Source organism: Erythrolamprus reginae, chromosome 10 (genome assembly GCF_031021105.1).
Source record: "Erythrolamprus reginae isolate rEryReg1 chromosome 10, rEryReg1.hap1, whole genome shotgun sequence".
NCBI lineage: Eukaryota > Metazoa > Chordata > Lepidosauria > Squamata > Dipsadidae > Erythrolamprus > Erythrolamprus reginae.
In genome coordinates this window covers 20,730,554-20,749,225 of record NC_091959.1, presented here as the reverse complement: position 1 = coordinate 20,749,225, position 18,672 = coordinate 20,730,554, and the positions used below count along the sequence as shown (strand labels likewise).

Genomic DNA, 18,672 nt, shown 5'->3' with positions numbered 1-18,672 from the left:
ACGACTTCAGCAATAGAGTGATCAACACCTGGAATGCACTACTTGACTCTGAGGTTTCTACTCCTACCCCCAAAACCTTTAACCATAGATTATCTACAATTGACCTCTCCCTGTTTCTAAGAGGTCTGTAAGGGGCGTGCATAAGTGCACCATTGTGCCTACCGTCCCTGTCTTACTATCCTATTGGGCAAGTAAAATATTTACTGACCCCTCACATCCTGGACTCAAATTGTTTCAACTCCTACCCTCAAAACGTCGCTACAGAGCACTGCACACCAAGACAACTAGATACAAGAACAGTTTTCTCCCGAACGCCATCACTCTACTAAACAAATAATTCCCTCAACACTGTCAGACTTTCTACTAAATCTGCACTTCTATTCTACTAGTTTTTCCTCATCATTCCTATCACCCATTTCCTCCCATGTTGACTGTATGACTGTAACTTGTTGTGTATATCCTAAGATTTTTATTAATATTGCTTCTTCATTGCTTATTTGACCCCTATGACAATCATTAAGTGTTGTACCACATGATTCTTGACAAATGTATATTTTATTTTATGTACGTTGAGAGCATATGCACCAAGACAAATTCTTTGTCTGTCCAATCACACTTGGCCAATAAAAATTCTATTCTATTCTATTCTATTGTCTTTTATCATTACTTTTTATCATTACTTTTTCTAATGTCACATTTATACAAACTACCATCCTATAATTGTTTGACAAAATACAGTATATAAATAAAAATAAAATAAAATAAAATAAATAAACGAACAAACAACCTGGGCTTGTTATCAGGGGATGGTCTTATTTTGGGGAAAACAGGGTAGTTATTCAGAAGAACCACCCAAACGGAGCGCAAGTGTAGAAAGCTGATTGGTAAACAGTAAAGCTGAGAAAGGCCGGAAATAACTTTAGAGAAACAGGTCTGAATCTGGGACTGTTTCTTAGCGTGCAACCACAGAAATTTGCATCCCTTCCAATTATGTCAGTGTCATTTAAAAGAACTTGATTGAGCGACGACCATCTACTTAGAAATAACTGAGCTGAAGCAATAGCTTCAAATAGCTGTAGCAAGCTGACAGCGAATAAATACTCCATGTTAGAGATTTTCAAAAGAATTTATATCTCAAAAATAATCCCTACCAATTACGTGGGAGTCATTCAACACAGGCTTCGTTGAGCGAAAACCATCTACTCTAAAAATGAATTGAGACAGCAACTTGGCGGAGAATACTCAGTAATAGAGATATTCAAAAGACAAATCATTTATATCTCAAAAAACAGCACTTGATTCTCCCTCTTCCAAGCCATCTTTGATACTATGGGGAATATAACTCTTCACAACTTTTGAAACTTTAAGAAACAGTCACCACAAAGATATCTTCCTATACAGTGGAACCCCGACATAAGAGCTGCTCTACTTAAGAGCAACTCGAGATAAGAGCTGGGAGGGGAGAGATATTTTTGTTCTACTTACAAGCCCAAATTCGAGATACAAGCGCCAAGGAGCTGTCTCCTGAAGCCAAACGCTAACTTCCGCGTTCGGCTTCAGGAGACAGCTGCGAAGCGGCGCGCGTGTTTTAAAAGGTTGCAGCTGGTCTGGGGGGCTCGGGGGGGTGCTTGCAGCTTTCTTTCTTGCTCTTTTTCTTTCTCTCTTTTACCTTCCCTTCCTCTATTTCTTCTTTTCTTTCTCCTTCCCACCTTCTTCCCTCCCTCCCTCCCTTCACTCATTCCTCTCTTACTCTCCCCTTTCATAAGTTTCCTTGCTTCCTTCCTCTGTTCCTGTCCCTTCCCCCTTTCTTTCTTTCTTTCTTTCTTTCTTTCTTTCTTGCTCTTTTTCTTTCTCTCTTTTACCTTCCCTTCCTCTATTTCTTCTTTTCTTTCTCCTTCCCACCTTCTTCCCTCCCTCCCTCCCTTCACTCATTCCTCTCTTACTCTCCCCTTTCATAAGTTTCCTTGCTTCCTTCCTCTGTTCCTGTCCCTTCCCCCTTTCTTTCTTTCTTTCTTTCTTTCTTTCTTTCTTTCTTGCTTTCTTTCTTGCTCTTTTTCTTTCTCTCTTTTACCTTCCCTTCCTCTATTTCTTCTTTTCTTTCTCCTTCCCACCTTCTTCCCTCCCTCCCTCCCTTCACTCATTCCTCTCTTACTCTCCCCTTTCATAAGTTTCCTTGCTTCCTTCCTCTGTTCCTGTCCCTTCCCTCTTTCCTTCCTTCCTTCCCACCCTCCGTCCATTCATTCACCCATTCCTCTCTTGATCGCTTAAAGCCGGTCCCTGGTGCAAAAAGGGTTGGGGACCTCTGTCCTACAGGATTGGGTGGCAGAGAAGTTGAACATATGTAAATTTAAAAGTTTAAGAAAGTTTACAAGTTAAGTGAAAGAAACTTCATTATTCATTTATTTGTACATGTACATTTCTTCATTAAAAACATGTCTTTCTGCATAATTTAGACTAACTTTGTGAGTTTTTTGAGGGCTGGAACCAATTAAAATTATTTACATTAATTCCTATGGGGAAAAGTCGTTCGAGATAAGAGCTGCTCGACTTAAGAGCCCAGGTCCGGAACGAATTAAACTCGTATCTCGAGGTACCACTGTATTAGGCATCTTGAGCCTAGTTCTCCTCTTGGAAATGCCCATAGAGTGACCACTAACGTGTGGAAAGTACATGGCCAATATGTTAAAGGGTTCAATAAGGTTCAGGAGAGGTGTTTGCAATAGGAAAGTGAACACAAGAACAAGGGGCCACAATCTGAGGTTAGTTGGGGGAAAGATCAGAAGCAACGTGAGAAAATATTATTTGACTGAAAGAGTAGTAGATGCTTGGAACAAACTTCCAGCAGACGTGATTGGTAAATCCACAATCACTGAATTGAAACATGCCTGGGATAAACAGAGATCCATCCTAAGATAAAATACAGGAAATAGTATAAGGGCAGACTAGATGGACTAGGAGGTCTTTTTCTGCCATTAATCTTCTATGTTTCTATGACCAAATGTTGCCTTCCACACAAGGAAATTCAGCCCAGTAAAATTGGAAAAAAGCTAAATGCTCATGTTTTTATTGCCATTAGCAGTTTTTTGACGTGTGCACTGGGATCTATAACTCATACAGCTTGGAGCAACATGTTTCATCCAGTGAGACTTTATGCACGTTTGAGAAAACTTTCAGTGCCCCAATAGTTTCCCAATTAATATACGCAGCTTGGTGACTAAAGCAGAAATAGAACGTCTTTAAACAAAAACCAAAAAACCCTATAAACGTCAGCCCTGAATTTAATTGCTTCATACCGAGTTCTAAGTCATTGACCGGTTGACTAAGCGACAACTGGCAGGATTGACACATGTTGCTACGTCCTGAACCATGACTGATCTCATACGGCAGTGATGGTGAGCCTTTATTTTCTTGGGTGCCGAAAGAGTGTAGGCGTGGGCTATCGCGCCTGCATGAGTTCCCACACCCGTAATTCAATGCCTGGGGAGGGTGAAAATAGCTTCTTCCACCCCCCAGAGGCTCTCTGGAGGCTGGAAACGGCCTGTTTCCCAACTTCTATTGGGCCCAGTAGGCTCGTGTTTTGACCTCCCGACTCCAAAGACTTCTCTAGAGCTGGGGGAGGATAAAAACGCCCTCTTCCATCCCCCCAGGCTCTCTGGAAGCCAAAAACACCCTCCCAGAGCCTCTATGTGAGTCAAAAACTTCAAAATTCAATGCCTGGTGTGGGCAAAAACAGCTTCCCCTACCCTAAGGAGGCCCTCTGGAGGCTGGAAACGTCCTGTTTCCCAACTTCTAGTGGGCCCAGTAGGCTCATGTTTCGCTCTCCCCGGGCTCCAAATGCTTCCCTGGAGCCAGGGGAGGGTAAAAATGCCTTCCCCCATCCCCCAAGAGGTTCTCTGGAAGCCAAAAACGCCCTCCCAGAGCCTCTGTGTGAGTCAAAAACCAGCTGGCTGGCACACACATGCACGTTGGAGTTGAGCTAGGGCAATGGCTCGCATGCCAGTAGATATGGCTCCACGTGCCACCTGTGGCACCCGTGCCATAGGTTCGCCATCACTGTCATACAGTGTCTTAAATTTAAACCTTACAATTTAATATCTGCATACTTAATATAGAAACGGAGTATGAATCTTTGGTCCCTGTCAAGCTCCCTGTTTTCCCTACCATTCTTTCTTTCTTTCTTTCTTTCTTTCTTTCTTTCTTTCTTTCTTTCTTTCTTTCTTTCTTTCTTTCTAACATTATTTATTTATTTATTTCACTTTTATTTAAAACAATCACAAGACAAGACATAAGAACATAAGAACTTAAGAAGAGCCCTGCTGAATCAGGCCAAAGTCCATGGAGTCCAACATTCTGTGTCACACAGTGGCCCACCAATTGTCCATAGGGATCTTGAGCAGAAAGAGAAGGCAAGACCCTCCTTTTCCCCTGACCCCCAACAAATGGGACCCAAGGTAACCCTTCCTGCCTCAACCTACATAGAGGTGGCACTTGAACATCCATTTCAATAACCACCAATACACTTGGCATCCATGAATCTGTCTAATCCTGCCTTAAAGCTATCCAGGCTGACAGCTGTCACAACGTCTTCTGGAAGTGAATTCCATAAACCAACGACCCTCTGGGTGAAGAAATATTTCCCTTGATTTGTCCTCACTTTCTCACCTATGAGCTTTAGGGAGTGCCCCCTCATCCTAGTATTGTGTGATAGAGAAAATAATTTTTCTCTATCCATTTTTTCTATCCCATGCATGATTTTTTACACTTCGATCAAGTCACCCCTTAAACGCCGTCTTTCAAGGCTGAAGAGACCAATGCGTTGCAACCTGGTTTCCTAAGGGAGGGGCTCCATTTCCTTGATCATATTTGTTGCCCTTTTTTGCACCTTTTCCAGTTCAACGCTAAGACCAGTTTAAGACTAAGACAACGCCTTAGTCTTAAACATAGCACTTAGCAACAGCACATAGACTTATAAGCCACAGTGCTTCACAGCCCTCTCTAAGCGGTTTACCGAGTCAACCTCTTGTCCCCAACAATCTGGGTCCTCATTTCACCAGCCTAGGAAGGATGGAAGGCGGAGTCAACCAGTCAGATCAAACTCTTGGCATTGAGCAGAGTTCGCATGCAGTACTGGATTCTAACCACTGCACCACTATGGCTCTTACAGCATTGCCTGTAATTTCCAACTCTGGGTCCCTCAACCATTCTATTTTAATGACTTCCATAATGCCTTGTGGGGTTGAATCTGGGTATTCATATGGGGAACCTACTCCATCCATTTGTCTCTCAACTCATCTTTCTAAGGTGATGCATGAATTTCCTAACTGCAAGAGCAATGGAAGAGCTTGCCTTCAGAAGTTGTGAGTGCTTCATCGTTGGAGGCTTTCAAAAAGAGACTGGATAACCATTTATCTGTCTTCTTCTTTAGCAGGAGGTTGGAATAGAACAGTGTTTCCCAACCTTGGGAACTTGAAGATATCTGGACTTCAACTCCCAGAATTCCCCATCCAGCATTCGCTGGTTGGGGAATTCTTGGAGTTGAAGTCCAAATATCTTCAAGTTCCCAAGGTTGGGAAACACTGAAATAGAAGACCTCAAAGGTCTCTTCCAAGTCTATTGTTCTATGTTTTGTGTTAAAGCCTTCTTTTAAAATGTCCTCTTATTTATGAAACTCATTGCTATATATTTGAATTTGTGTAGTTTTGATGGAAATTCATGTTAAATGTATTTTAAGACTGCTTGCAACCCAGAATCACTTGCTGAGATGGGCAGCCACGTAAACTGAATATAGTAAGAAAGACATCGCTCATGGACAAAGTGGGTAAAACATATTAGATCGACTCTGAGTTCGAATTGTCTTTTACTTTACTTCAAATATCTGCATTAGACTAGGATGCTATTCTTACTGTGCTCTGACAAATCCTCTTTTATGATTTTTCAAAATGCTAACTATCTTTCTCACCTCTCAAAGACCTCTGATAATCAGGTGGCTTAAAAATGTAATAAATAATAAGAAAATCAATGCAGTCTGACTAATAGGACAACGGAAGATTTATCCAGATAAGGAGGAGATTACTGTGCTCTGAGAACAAAGCGGTGTGAATGCAAAGCGTATTAAATCTATCGCTTCCTTTCGATGTCTACCTGCATAAAAATACTTTGACTCTTAACTCAAAGAAAACGGAGTCATTCAAGAACTTATTTCTGCTTTTCCGGCCATCCTTCTGCCCAGTAACAGGAATTTACTACTGACATTTGGAAGAAAACCTTCCTATTTTGAAGAAAAAACATTGCCTTGACTGTTTTTGATTTGATTAGTTTGATTAGGGAGATGGAGAGCTACCCTGAGCAGATTGAGACAGAAAACAGGAAATGGTGTTTCACTGGTGCAAAAAAGTACAAACAACTATAAAGGCTGAAAGAAAGAAGGGGGGGGGGGGACCACAGCGCCCTATAATTTGGAGTTTAATGAACCACGGTTTATTAGACATAAAGAGATACATAGCAGTGAATCTTCTCCAAACTGAGAAAGGTTTTAGAGCAGCATATTGCCAAAGTGGAATGAAAAAGAAGGGTGGGAGACAGTCCAGCCACCAACCTCTGAGCAACAACTGATGCAATCCAGAAGACTCAACCAGGCCTTTCCTGACCACCACTGGGCTGCCACCACTAATCCTCACTACCCAAGCCAAGATAAGAAGTTTACCTCCGAGTGGAAACGTCCGATCAGTTTCACTGTTATATGGGGCACGTCCGAATGCCGGTGCCACCTCTGGAACATGTTGCCCAGCTCCAGTGCAACACAGTTTGCCCAACACCTATCCATCCATCGCACTGAGAGATAAAATCAACCCCGAGCACCGATCCTGTTCAGCTGCTCAGCCTGCTGTCATAAAAGGAAGTCAGGAACAAGTTGAGCAAGAGAGAAGGGTGAGGGGAGGAGAGTAGGAAGAGCTGTTTCTTGTAAGCTTCCTCCAAGAACAGATTAACCCTTCAGGCACTGGAGACGTCACAGCTGAAGCTCCCTTTGGGATATTCAAGGGACCGAAAAGACTTTGGAAACATGGAGATGCCGAAGATATATATATATATTTCCCCTCTTTTCTCAGATCTTTGCTAATTGGCACTTTCAAGTATTGAATGCTAAAGCAGAAGAGGTGGTGATAATAATAATAATAATAATAATAATAATAATAATAATAATAATAATAATAATAATAATAATAATTATTATTATTATTATTATTATTAATTGGATTTGTATGCCGCCTCTCTCCGTAGACTCGGGGCGGCTAACAACAATAATAAAAACAACATGTACAATCCCATAATAAAAAACAACTAAAACCCCTATTATAAAACTAAACATACACACAAACATACCATGCATAACTTGTAATGGCCTAGGGGGAAGGGCTATCTCAACTCCCACATGCCTGGCAGTATAAATGAGTCTTGAGTAGTTTTTACGAAAGACAGGGAGGGTGGGGGCAGTTCTAATCTCCGGGGGGAGTTGGTTCCAGAGGGCCGGGGCCACCACAGAGAAGGCTCTTCCCCTGGGGCCCGCCAAACAACATTGTTTAGTCGACGGGACCCGGAGAAGGCCAACTCTGTGGGACCTTATCGGTCGCTGGGATTCGTGCGGTAGCAGGCAGTTCCGGAGGTAATCTGGTCCAACGCCATGTAGGGCTTTAAAGGTCATGACCAACACTTTGAATTGTGACCGGAAACTGATCGGCAGCCAATGCAAGCTGATGGTTCGTGCTTGTCTTCCTGGAGAGAGAAATTCATTTATATGGCTTAAAACACATCTGTGTTTTTAAGGTGGCAGAAGTACTAGCTGAGTTAGAAGTTTCCTGTTTTGCTTCCTCTTTCAAGATTTCCCCCCCCCTATATATTTTGAACAAAAACGGAAGGAGAAAAAAGAAGAGGCGGAAAGTTAAAGACCTTCCACACATCTAAGAAAAAATCTGTATGCAAGAGTTTAAATTAAGTTTAAGGTGGAAAACAAAAATCTCCAGGTGAAAAAGGTAAATTCCATCCTAATTCCTAACCCCTGAGAATGGAAAACTTCTGGATCTAGAGCAGAATCCATAAACAGGGAAGGGAAGGGGTGCCAGTCAAACATAGAAGCTTATAGATGAAATCCCCCCCAACCAAGATTGTGATAAAGCAGATTTTCTGAGACATAGCTGGGTTTGTCACTCCAGTGCTCTTCCCTTAGAGATACGTTGGCATTGCAATTTTCAGTCAATCAATCAGTCAACGTCACCTACCAAAGGGGCAGAATCCCAGCTCATACAATGTTTTTTGTATCGCCCGTTTGCAATTTTCAAAATAGCAATAGCATTTAGACTTATATACCACTTCACAGTGCTTTACAGCCCTCTCTAAGTGGTTTACATAGTCAGCATATATTGCCCCCAAAAATCTGGGTCCTCATTTTACCCACCTGGGAAGGATGGAAGGCTGAGTCAAACTTGAGCCTGGTGAAATTCGATCTGCCAAACTGCTGGCAGCTGTCGATCAGCAGAAGTAGCCTATAGTACTACACTCTAACCACTGCACCACCGTGGCTCAAAATCCTGGATTAATGTTCTGGGATTTGAGCCTCAGCACATCTGGACACATCAGTATGTGGACCATCATCTTGCAGGCACTGCTCCCCAATGACTAAAATCATCTCAAAAGGCATTGCTGCCCAATGGTTAAAATCATCTCAAAGGCATTGCTGCCCAATGGCTAAGCGATCTACATATCCGGTCACAGCTTAGCCACTCCAGTAACTGCTCATACATAATTTCATTTTATTCGTCACTTGTATTGTACGTCTTTGAAATAATTCACTGCACTGGTGTTTTAATATTTTGATGCATGTTTTATAGACTGGTTTTGCGAATTCTATGCTCTAGTGCTTTCTTTCTTTCTTTCTTTCTTTCTTTCTTTCTTTCTTTCTTTCTGTTTGTTTGTTTATTTATTTATTTATTTATTTATTTATTTATTTATTTATTTAACTTTTATGCCGCCCAATCCCGAAGGACTCAGGGTGGCTTACAACAGTATAAAATACAAAAACAATAAAAAGAAATGACATATAAAATATGAGTTATAAAACCTTAATTAAAAAACCCTAATAAACATGATAAACTAACCCAACATGCATACGAAACATTCATACCATTTGGCCATGGCTGTTGTTGAGTCGTGGCCCCCAGGCTTGTTGGCAAAGCCAGGTCTTCGTGGCCTTACGGAAAGCCAATAGGGTGGGAGCAGTACAGACATCAGGGGGGGAGTTGATTCCATAGAGCCGGGGCAACAACCGAGAAGGCCCTCTCCCGCAGTCCCACCAACCTGCATTGCTTAGTCTACGGGACCTGGAGGAGGCCAACTCTGTGTGCTCTTATAGTCTCTGGGGGGTATACAGCAAGAGACAGTCCCGTAAATAGTCTGGCCCTGAGCCATATAGGGCTTTATAGGGGATAACCAACACCTTGAATTGTGCCCGGAAACTAATAGGAGACCAGTGCAGCTCGTGGAGCGTAGATGTTATATGGGTGTACCAAGGTACACCCATGACAGCTCACGTGGCTGCATTCTGGACAATTTGGAATCTCCAAACACTCTTCAAGGGTGGCCCATATTGTTATGCCCTGTGAAATAAATAAAAAGTGTTGTGGTTAGCTCTGGCCCAGCTCCTGCCCCAAGGACTGTGGCTGTGGGGGAGACATCCACATGCTGCAGGTCTGTTTTGCCCCGGTGGAATCTGATGATGAAGGCTCCTCTGACCAAGAAGACATGAGTGACAGGGAGGAGGAGAGTGTGGCAGACAGCTCAGAAAGAGACCAATTATCTAGCTCCTCCTTGGATTCAGAACAAGAGTTAATGATACAGCCATGCATGCGGAGAGCGATGCATAGGCAACAACAACTGAGAGATTATTATCAAAGAAAATGAGGCCACCTGTGGTTGGGCGGGGCTGTGATAATTAGTGAAGCTGCTATAAATAGCAGCCTGTGGGTTTGGCCATTGTGGAGGATTATCTGATTGTTGCGTTTCGTGACTGCTTTACTGACTTTGACCTTTTGTGTGCTGATTTTCCCCCACTTTGAAACTAAACCAGAGCAAAGTGTGTTTCACTTTATGAAAGAAGAATGACTGTGAATTGCCTCACAGCTGCAAGCTAAGTTTCACAGAACTGATAAGGGACTTGTACAAATTACCAGTTTGTTTGGAGACAAGTGCTCTTTGCTATACCAAAAGAGGGCTTAGGTTAAGTGAATTTTCATTATAAAGAACATTGTTTTGAATTTTCAAACGTGTGTGTGTCTGAAATTTGTACCCGTGAATTTTTGGGAGAAGTCTACCAGAGAGCCCGACAGAACAAAAAGTATGTAGGTATTGTTTATATCTATGTGCCTATATTATACTACACTGCATATCATATTACCGGGCCCAAGACAATCCCTCTTCATTCCATGGAAGCCAAAGGTTGGATACCCATAGTCTACATACTTCTCTTCATCCTTGAAGTGGTTGGAAAGTCATGCCGCCAGAGACGAAGACTGAAAGAAGGCTGTTTTTAACTGTACATCTAAAAGACTATGCCCCACAGATTATTTGTTCTGATTTATTGAATGTTCTCTCCAAAATAAAAATCAGTTAAGTTAAAAAGTTAAGAAAAACGGGGAGCTGTATAGGAAAGGATACTTTGAAACGGAGACAATTGCTGTCCAGGCTGTTTGATCTATCCACAGACAGAGGAACTTCAAAACACTAATAAAATTTAAATGGGTGCCCACAAGTGAGTGGTGAGTTTCCCTTGCACAATTGTCAAGTGTTGTTGTAACCATTCCAAAAAAAAGGGGAGGGATGGTACATCAAAACAGATTTCTTCAAAACCGAATATTCCACAATGACGTATAAATCCACCCAGTAAAGAAACTGCCGAGTAAAGATGAAGTATTTGATGGATTGGACTTTTACTGGGAGCTGCCCAGGGCTTATCAGAAGGATGGGTGGTTATATAAATACCTTAAATACATAAAAATATAAACAAATAAAATAAATTTTCCCATTAAGAATCTGCTTTAAGAAATGTTGCGGGAATCAAAAGAAAGAGGGGATTTAGGATTACCAGATTGGGAATTGTACTACCAGTCCTCGGTACTTACCTGGCTGAAAAAATGGATAAGCTTGAGACACATAAGACTATTGACATTAGAAGGACATGATCTCCTCCTAGGCTGGCATGCTTTTTTTATGGTATGGGAAAAATAAAATACATAGCTATTTCCAGAGACATTATGTAAGAAATGCACTATAATTAGTATGGTCTAAGATAAAAGAACAACATTATTTGTAAATATCAATCTGGCTTTCCACTATGGAGGCATTAGTACATCCTAATGTACTAACATGGGAAAAATTAGAAGATACACGGAAATATTGAAAAGGGACTTAAAAATAAAACAGGGACTTAGAAGTCATGGGATAGATATAGCATGGTGGCATCGTACGCAGCTACAATCTCGTTATGAGAAAGATGCTAAATTGTATGTTTTTTAATGGAGAATTTGTCTTCCTTTTTAGGAATAAGAGATGAAGAGTAGCTCCACTTGTTGAATATTAAGAAAAAAAGAGGAGATTTCTAGCTAACATGCAAAAGTCAGAACTGAAGATGGGAATTCTTTTGCTATACAAAGGGGTCTTTGGCCAATTTTTTTTTTAATGTAAGGATGGCTTCTGTAATGACGAATGAAAGATCACAATAAAAGCATGCAACTTTAAGTAAGTTGCAATGCTGTCTATAATCACTGTGAGAGAAGAAAGATCTTTTTATAAAAGGAGATTCCAATTCTAGCTGTACAATCATAGTGGAGAAGGAACATCGACTTCTAACAAAGAAGAAGTACTGATATATTGCAATGGTCTGGTTTTCTAAACTTCTTGCCAAACATAATTTTCCTCCCACCACTTCTCAGAAGAACAAGCTGCTTTCAGCCCACTCTTGACGCTTCATCTTCTGAGCACCACCAGGAGAAAAGTGGTATGTTCAGAACAGGTACAAAACAAACTAAACAAACTTGAAGGTTCTATAGAAAACCCTGTTTCCATGATCTTCACTAAAGCACTGTTGTGGCTGTGACTTGGCTGGGTGTCGATCAAGACACCTGCCTTTTCGCACAACTTAGAATAAAGTGAGGACTGTGTGTTGGATGCCCTGATTTGGTGTGTGCAATTTACACAATCCTTAGTCCAGCCACCTTGGGATCGAATGACCCTATTATGCAAATGGGTGAGCAGTGTGGTCGGGCGGTAGGAAAAGCAAGTAGGATGCTTGGCTGTATAGCTAGAGGTATAACATGAGGGAAGAGGGAGATTGTGATCCCCTTATATAGAGCGCTGGTGAGACCACATTTGGAATACTGTGTTCAGTTCTGGAGACCTCACCTACAAAAAGATATTGACAAAATTGAACGGGTCCAAAGACGGGCTACAAGAATGGTGGGAGGTCTTAAGCATAAAACGTATCAGGAAAGACTTAATGAACTCCATCTGTATAGTCTGGAGGACAGAAGGAAAAGGGGGGACATGATCGAAACATTTAAATATGTTAAAGGGTTAAATAAGGTTCAAGAGGGAAGTGTTTTTAATAGGAAAGTGAACACAAGAACAAGGGGACACAATCTGAAGTTAGTTGGGGGAAAGATCAAAAGCAACGTGAGAAAATATTATTTTACTGAAAGAGTAGATCCTTGGAACAAACTTCCAGCAGACGTGGTTGGTAAATCCACAGTAACTGAATTTAAACATGCCTGGGATAAACATATATCCATTGTAAGATAAAATACAGGAAATAATATAAGGGCAGACTAGATGGACCATGAGGTCTTTTTCTGCCGTCAGTCTTCTATGTCTCTATGTTGCAAATTGACTCAAAATCATGATATAAAGGATGATGGAATCCAAATGCCAACAGCCTCCCTCCAAACCCCCAAATGACCACTTAAAGCCAGTGTTTCTCAATTATTTTCTGTTAAGCCCACCCCCAATCCCCCAGAAAGAAGTAAACATTTTGCGCCCCTCCAACTCTCTGCAGGGATGATTGTTTGCAATATTCATGACGTTTTTGCTGAAAAACCTCAAATGGCTTATCAGCGTGATTGGGGCGAAATGTGTTTAACTGACGCCTTAATTTATTTGGCTTCATGCTGTCCACTGCCAACATTTTTAGGCACAGTAAACATGCCGGTCTTTCCTCATCTCCCATCATAGTTACAATGAAGCCAAGCATTACATACGCTTCGTCATATTTCCTCATCTTAGCTTTTGGGAGACTTATGTTTGTCTCATTATTTCTGGCTCTCTCCTCCTTTCTTTTCATCCCTGTTAAATATTTTTCCATTGTGTCTCTTAAGGTTTGCTATATGCACCTCATATCTCCTACTCTGTGCTGTGTGCTATTGTTCAGGGCAACCCCCCACTGCTCCCTGCGGCAAAAAAACCACCCCTGGGGTCATGCGCTCCCTGGCATCACTCTGCGCCCCCCACAAGGGGGTCCACCCCACAATTTGAGAAACACTGATTAGATCCAAGAAAGTTGCAGTAAGCACCAGCAGTGTTTAATGCAGAAGGATGGTGGACTCTCTCCAGCGAGAAGATATTTACATGCTGAACTTTTGGGATAGCATAGGGTTTTTTCCCCCCTGATAGATATCAGGTTCTGGTTTTTAAAGAAATAAAAATAAAAGCAAAACCATTCCCCTAAATTTGTCCATTCTGATACAATCTCAATAAAAATTGGGATCAAAGCAGGACAGGTCCAGAGTTGAAGCTCTGTTTATATATTACTGCTAGTCAAGATAAACAATAATAGACTGCACCAATAAGATTGGGTTCAGATAAGAGGCTAAATCGTAATACTGTTTGTTTGTTTGTTTTTAGAGTAGTACGTTAACACAGCCAACAGCGGTTTGCTTAACAAATCATGTTTATATAAACCAAGACTCACATAAACAGATCTATTGCTTTAGGAGCAGCAGTATAATCCATGTTTGCATTTGATCTTACAGCATGTTCTGAACTTGATATTAAAAAAAAGACAGGCTGTGTATGTTGTGTCTGTTGCTCTAGGACATCACAATATTAGTGTTAGAAGATGACAATCACCAACCTCACGGTGGGCTTTAAATCTCATTCTGGGAGAATTTCAAAATGTTAATGGCCTAGAAAGTTTTCCCTGGCTAAGGACCAGGAAACATAATGGATTTATTTATCTTTTATGAACTTGGTTGAGATTTTCTAGGTGTTTTTCTTTCTCTAGCTAATACCTGATCAGGGGCAAAATGCTCCTTGTTCGCTCATAGCTGTCGGTCATCGGAGAGCCAGTCGCGAAGAAAGTGCAAGGCTCCGCCCACTCCCACAGATGCCACCATTTGGGTTCTTTTACCCTCTGTGTATGCGCAAAGCGTTCTGTGCATGAGTAGTGGGTAAAAGAACCCAAATAGCGGCATTTGGGCAAGTGGGCGGAGCCTCACGCCTCTTTCGCAACTGGATCTCCGATAACTGACAGGCATGAACGAACCGAGAGCATTTCACCTCTGCACCCAATATAACAATTTGATATAATTTTGAGGAAATGAAGATCAGACTCTAGAACAAGTGATTCGTCTGGGTTTCCATGTTATGTATGTCTAGTATCAGACAATATTCCTTCTATTTAAACCAGCTTGGCTTCTTTATTAGCAAAGCACAGATACGTTGCTTTCACCGGACAAGGTTACAAGTAGGTAACGTTTTTATATCCCTTTATCCGATTCTTAAAAATTATTTGTACGCGTGTATGTTGTAGCCAATCTGGATATTTTTGAGGGGTAGCCTAGGGAGGACTATAGTTAATTAATAGGTTTGAAAGAATAATCAAATTCCCTTTAAAATTATCTGAAAAAACACAAAACAATAAAGAAAAAGAGAGGAGCTATGGTAGCCCAAATCTTTGCCATGTTACTTATTTGTCAGTCAAGTTGTCATTAGCATAAAGTCATGGCTGTGGTTAGAAGGAAAATGTTCCTGGTTATTTTTACATAAGAAGCTCTTCCACCCTTGGATGGTCATCTCCTTATGAATTGGGTTTAAACCAGGAAGGGTTTGAGAACCACCAAGACAAATGTAATCCCTGATCCTCAAAAGCATCATTCTTAAAAGCACAACTCCTGGATGTACTTACTTTGCTTTTCTTACTGCTGGACATTTTATTCCTGAGGTAGCTGAACGTACGACTGACTTTTGTCCCACTTTTGCCTTCCAAATCTTTCCTGGAGGGGCTGGGGGGTTGGAAACTGCCACTCTCCTCGCTGATGCTAAAAACCAAGAAAGACAAAATATTTCAAGCAAGGCACGAGAACTCATCCATTTCAAGTTGGAGACACAGCACTTTCCTTTCAACCTGTCGAGAGCACAGTTAAAAAGATACAGAAACAAATTTTGATAAATTTATAGATATGAATTTATTTCTCTTTCTTTCTTCTTTCTTTTCTTTGTGGTTTCTTTCTTCCTTTCCTTCTCCATTCTCCTTTCTTTCCCTCTCTTTTATATATATATATATAAATGTGTAACCCGATGTACAACTATATATTCAAAGCTCATATACATTTGTATTGGTACCTGTACAGTCCTTTAAATGTATGTACCCCTTGCCCATTTATTTTCAATAAAGATTATATATATATATTTTTTTTAAACAATTTTAAGGAGAAAGGAGCAAATTTTGCTGCAAGCCAAATGTTTCCCACCTATCCCCAAGTCCCCATATTCTCAAGAAATCCACTATTGAGTTAAAAAATGTTTTGAAAACATTTCCCCCTTCCGCTTTGAATTCATACAAATGTCAATGTATACACCTTACAAAGACGTATATAAATACATTTTTTTTAATGTTCATATCAACACCTCTATCTTGTTAATACATTCTCAGCTTGTATTCATGTATCTCTTTATCACTCCCCTCCCCACTCTCTCTCCCTCTACCTTCCTTCCTCTCACCACCCCACCTCTACCTTCTCAAAACCTACTTCCTCTCTCACCCACTTATCCTTCCTGAGTGACTTCAATTCTATTTACATTTCATTTTTAACAGACTGATAATATATTGCTAAATAAATTGAAAATTTGAATGCATTATAGGAAGGAATTATTTCCTGCAGAAGAAACGTTCTTAAGTACAATTAAGTCATCTCAAAGCCATTTTACCCAACTTTCAGAATATGGTCTCTCACATGCCTCTTAAAGACTGAAAGTGACCTTTGATCAATGGATCGATCAAACATCAATCAATTCCTTTTGTGATCAGTTCCAATGTTGATTGCACAGCAATACTTCCTTTTCTTCAATAAAGAGATTTTTATGCCTTTATCAACCCGAAACCTGTAAATTTGACAAGCTCTTTGATGACAATTCAGAAACCACCATCACCACCAATGGTTTCATTGTTTAAATTCCTGTTGAATTCAAGAAAGGTATGAACTATATTGAGAGTATGCTTAAGAGATTAATAAAAAAGTTCACCTTTGAGTCAAGGAGTTGTTGATGGTTCGGATGCCTATGAAAATACATGGAGAAAGAATTCGTGTTAAAAATCCTCCAAAATAAAAACATATATAGTAATACATGTATGTACTTTTATTAAAACATATGTTCCAGCATAACAGGGTGGAGAAAACGTCACCATGCCAGATTCTGAATTCATCCAACACATATTAGCAGGATAACAGTTGACTATGATATCTATTTATTAAGATTATAAATGAGTGGTTATATTAATTTCCTCCTCTCTTTTTATGAAGATAGTTATTTTAAGAACAAACTGATGGGACCACATCTAAATGCAATACTTCAGTCTCTCCAAGTTGATGTCTCTGGTTATTTCAGGCAATCGATGAAAAGAACAAGTACAAACCTGGTTCAAAATCTAAACGGTTTCTTTCACATTTCCCTGCAAAATTAGATTTGAGAAACCTGTCAAATGGGTGATAATTTATGGCAAGAGCTGGGGAGAGTCAACAAGCTGAAGCCAACAATGATTAAGACTTGAGTGTGGAGGATTCTCTTGACAGTTTTATAACGGTTCTGGTTAGCTCTGGCCCAGCTCCTGCCCCAAGGACTGTGGATGTGGGGGAGACATCCACATGCTGCAGGCCTGTGGAATCTGCTGATGAAGGCTCCTCTGACCAAGAAGACATGAGTGACAGGGAGGAGGAGACTGTGGCAGACATCTCAGAAGGAGATCAATTATTTAGCTCCTCCTTGGATTCGGAACAAGAGTTAATGATACAGCCACGCATGTGGAGAGCGATGCATAGGAAGCAACAACTGAGAGATTATTATAAAAGAAAATGAGGCCACCTGTGGTTGGGTGGGGCTGTGGTCATTAGTGAGGCTGCTATAAAGAGCAGCCTGTGGGTTTGGCCATTGTGGAGGATTATCTGATCGTTGTGTTTCCTGCCTGTCTTGCTGACTTCGACCTTGCTGTGTTGCTTTTTCCCCGCTTTGAAACTAAAACAGAGCAAAGTGTGTTTCACTTAGAGAAAGAAGAAGGACTGTGAATTGCCTCACAGCTGCAAGCTAAGTATCTCAGAACTGATAAGGGACTTGTACAAATTACCAGTTTGTTTGGAGACGAGTGCTCTTTGCTATACAAAAAAAGTGCTTAGTTTATTTGAATTTTCGTTATAAAGAACATTGTTTTGAATTTTCAAACGTGTGTGTGTCTGAAATTTGTACCTGTGAATTTTCGGGAGGAGTCTACCAGAGAGCCCGACAGAACAATAACCAGGCAGAAAAGTTGGAAGTCATACTAAGACTTTTGCAAAGGACAAAAGAAACATGCTCTAAGGCAGGGGACTTGTGGACTTCAATTCCTAGAGCAAGCTTTGCTGGCTGAGGAATTCTAGGATTTGAAGTCCACAAATCTTATATACTGCTCAAAAAAAAAAAAAAAGGGAACACTCAAATAACACATCCTCGATCTGAATGAATGAAATATTCTCACTGAATACTTTGTTCTGTACAAAGTTGAATGTGCACAACAGCATGTGAAATTGATTGTCAATCAGTGTTGCTTCCTAAGTGGACAGTTCGATTTCACAGAAGTTTGATTTACTTGGAGTTATATTGTGTTGTTTAAGTGTTCCCTTTATTTTTTTGAGCAGTGTAGTTGTCAAAGCGGGAGACCCCTGCTGTAAGAAGTTGCCTTGGTTACTTTCTGGTAAGAAATTCACCCTAAAGGATTCATGTGCACTTTTTAAGCTGTCTGAATCCGAACAGACGTTTCCTACAGCAGATGTTCAAGTAACATATTTACATGGTGATGCACACGGAGACATAATTCAAAGTACTACATATCTCCCTTTTAAATTAATTTATAGTTATTTTATTTGCTTAAAAGGTTTGGGTTACTGTAGGTAGGTTCACGGTGTGCCATGCAAGTTGAAATTTCAGTCCTTCAAATCATACTATATTGGAACAATTTTCAGTTTGTCCAATGGCAAATCCTTTACTACTTCAAATCAACCCACACGCCTCAAGGCAACCTTGTCTATTCCTTGACCATAAATGATCATGCATTTCTTGGTTTACATTTACAGTAGGGTTGTTTTTTTAAAAACTGTCTTAACTGTT

General features: G+C 40.6%; 1 protein-coding gene across 6 annotated transcripts in view; it reads right to left on the bottom strand.

The window, feature by feature from the left end:
• The window catches only part of AKAP13 (A-kinase anchoring protein 13), a 371,269-nt gene that overhangs the window by 49,744 nt on the left and 302,853 nt on the right, over positions 1 to 18,672 (bottom strand). For all 6 annotated transcript variants that reach the window (XM_070763468.1, XM_070763470.1, XM_070763469.1 and 3 more), the window contains 2 exons: positions 16,561 to 16,594; positions 15,224 to 15,356 (listed from right to left, as the gene is read on the bottom strand). In XM_070763468.1, coding sequence (XP_070619569.1) covers positions 15,224 to 15,356; positions 16,561 to 16,594 — 167 coding nt within the window. The remainder of the gene's footprint in view (positions 1 to 15,223; positions 15,357 to 16,560; positions 16,595 to 18,672) is intronic.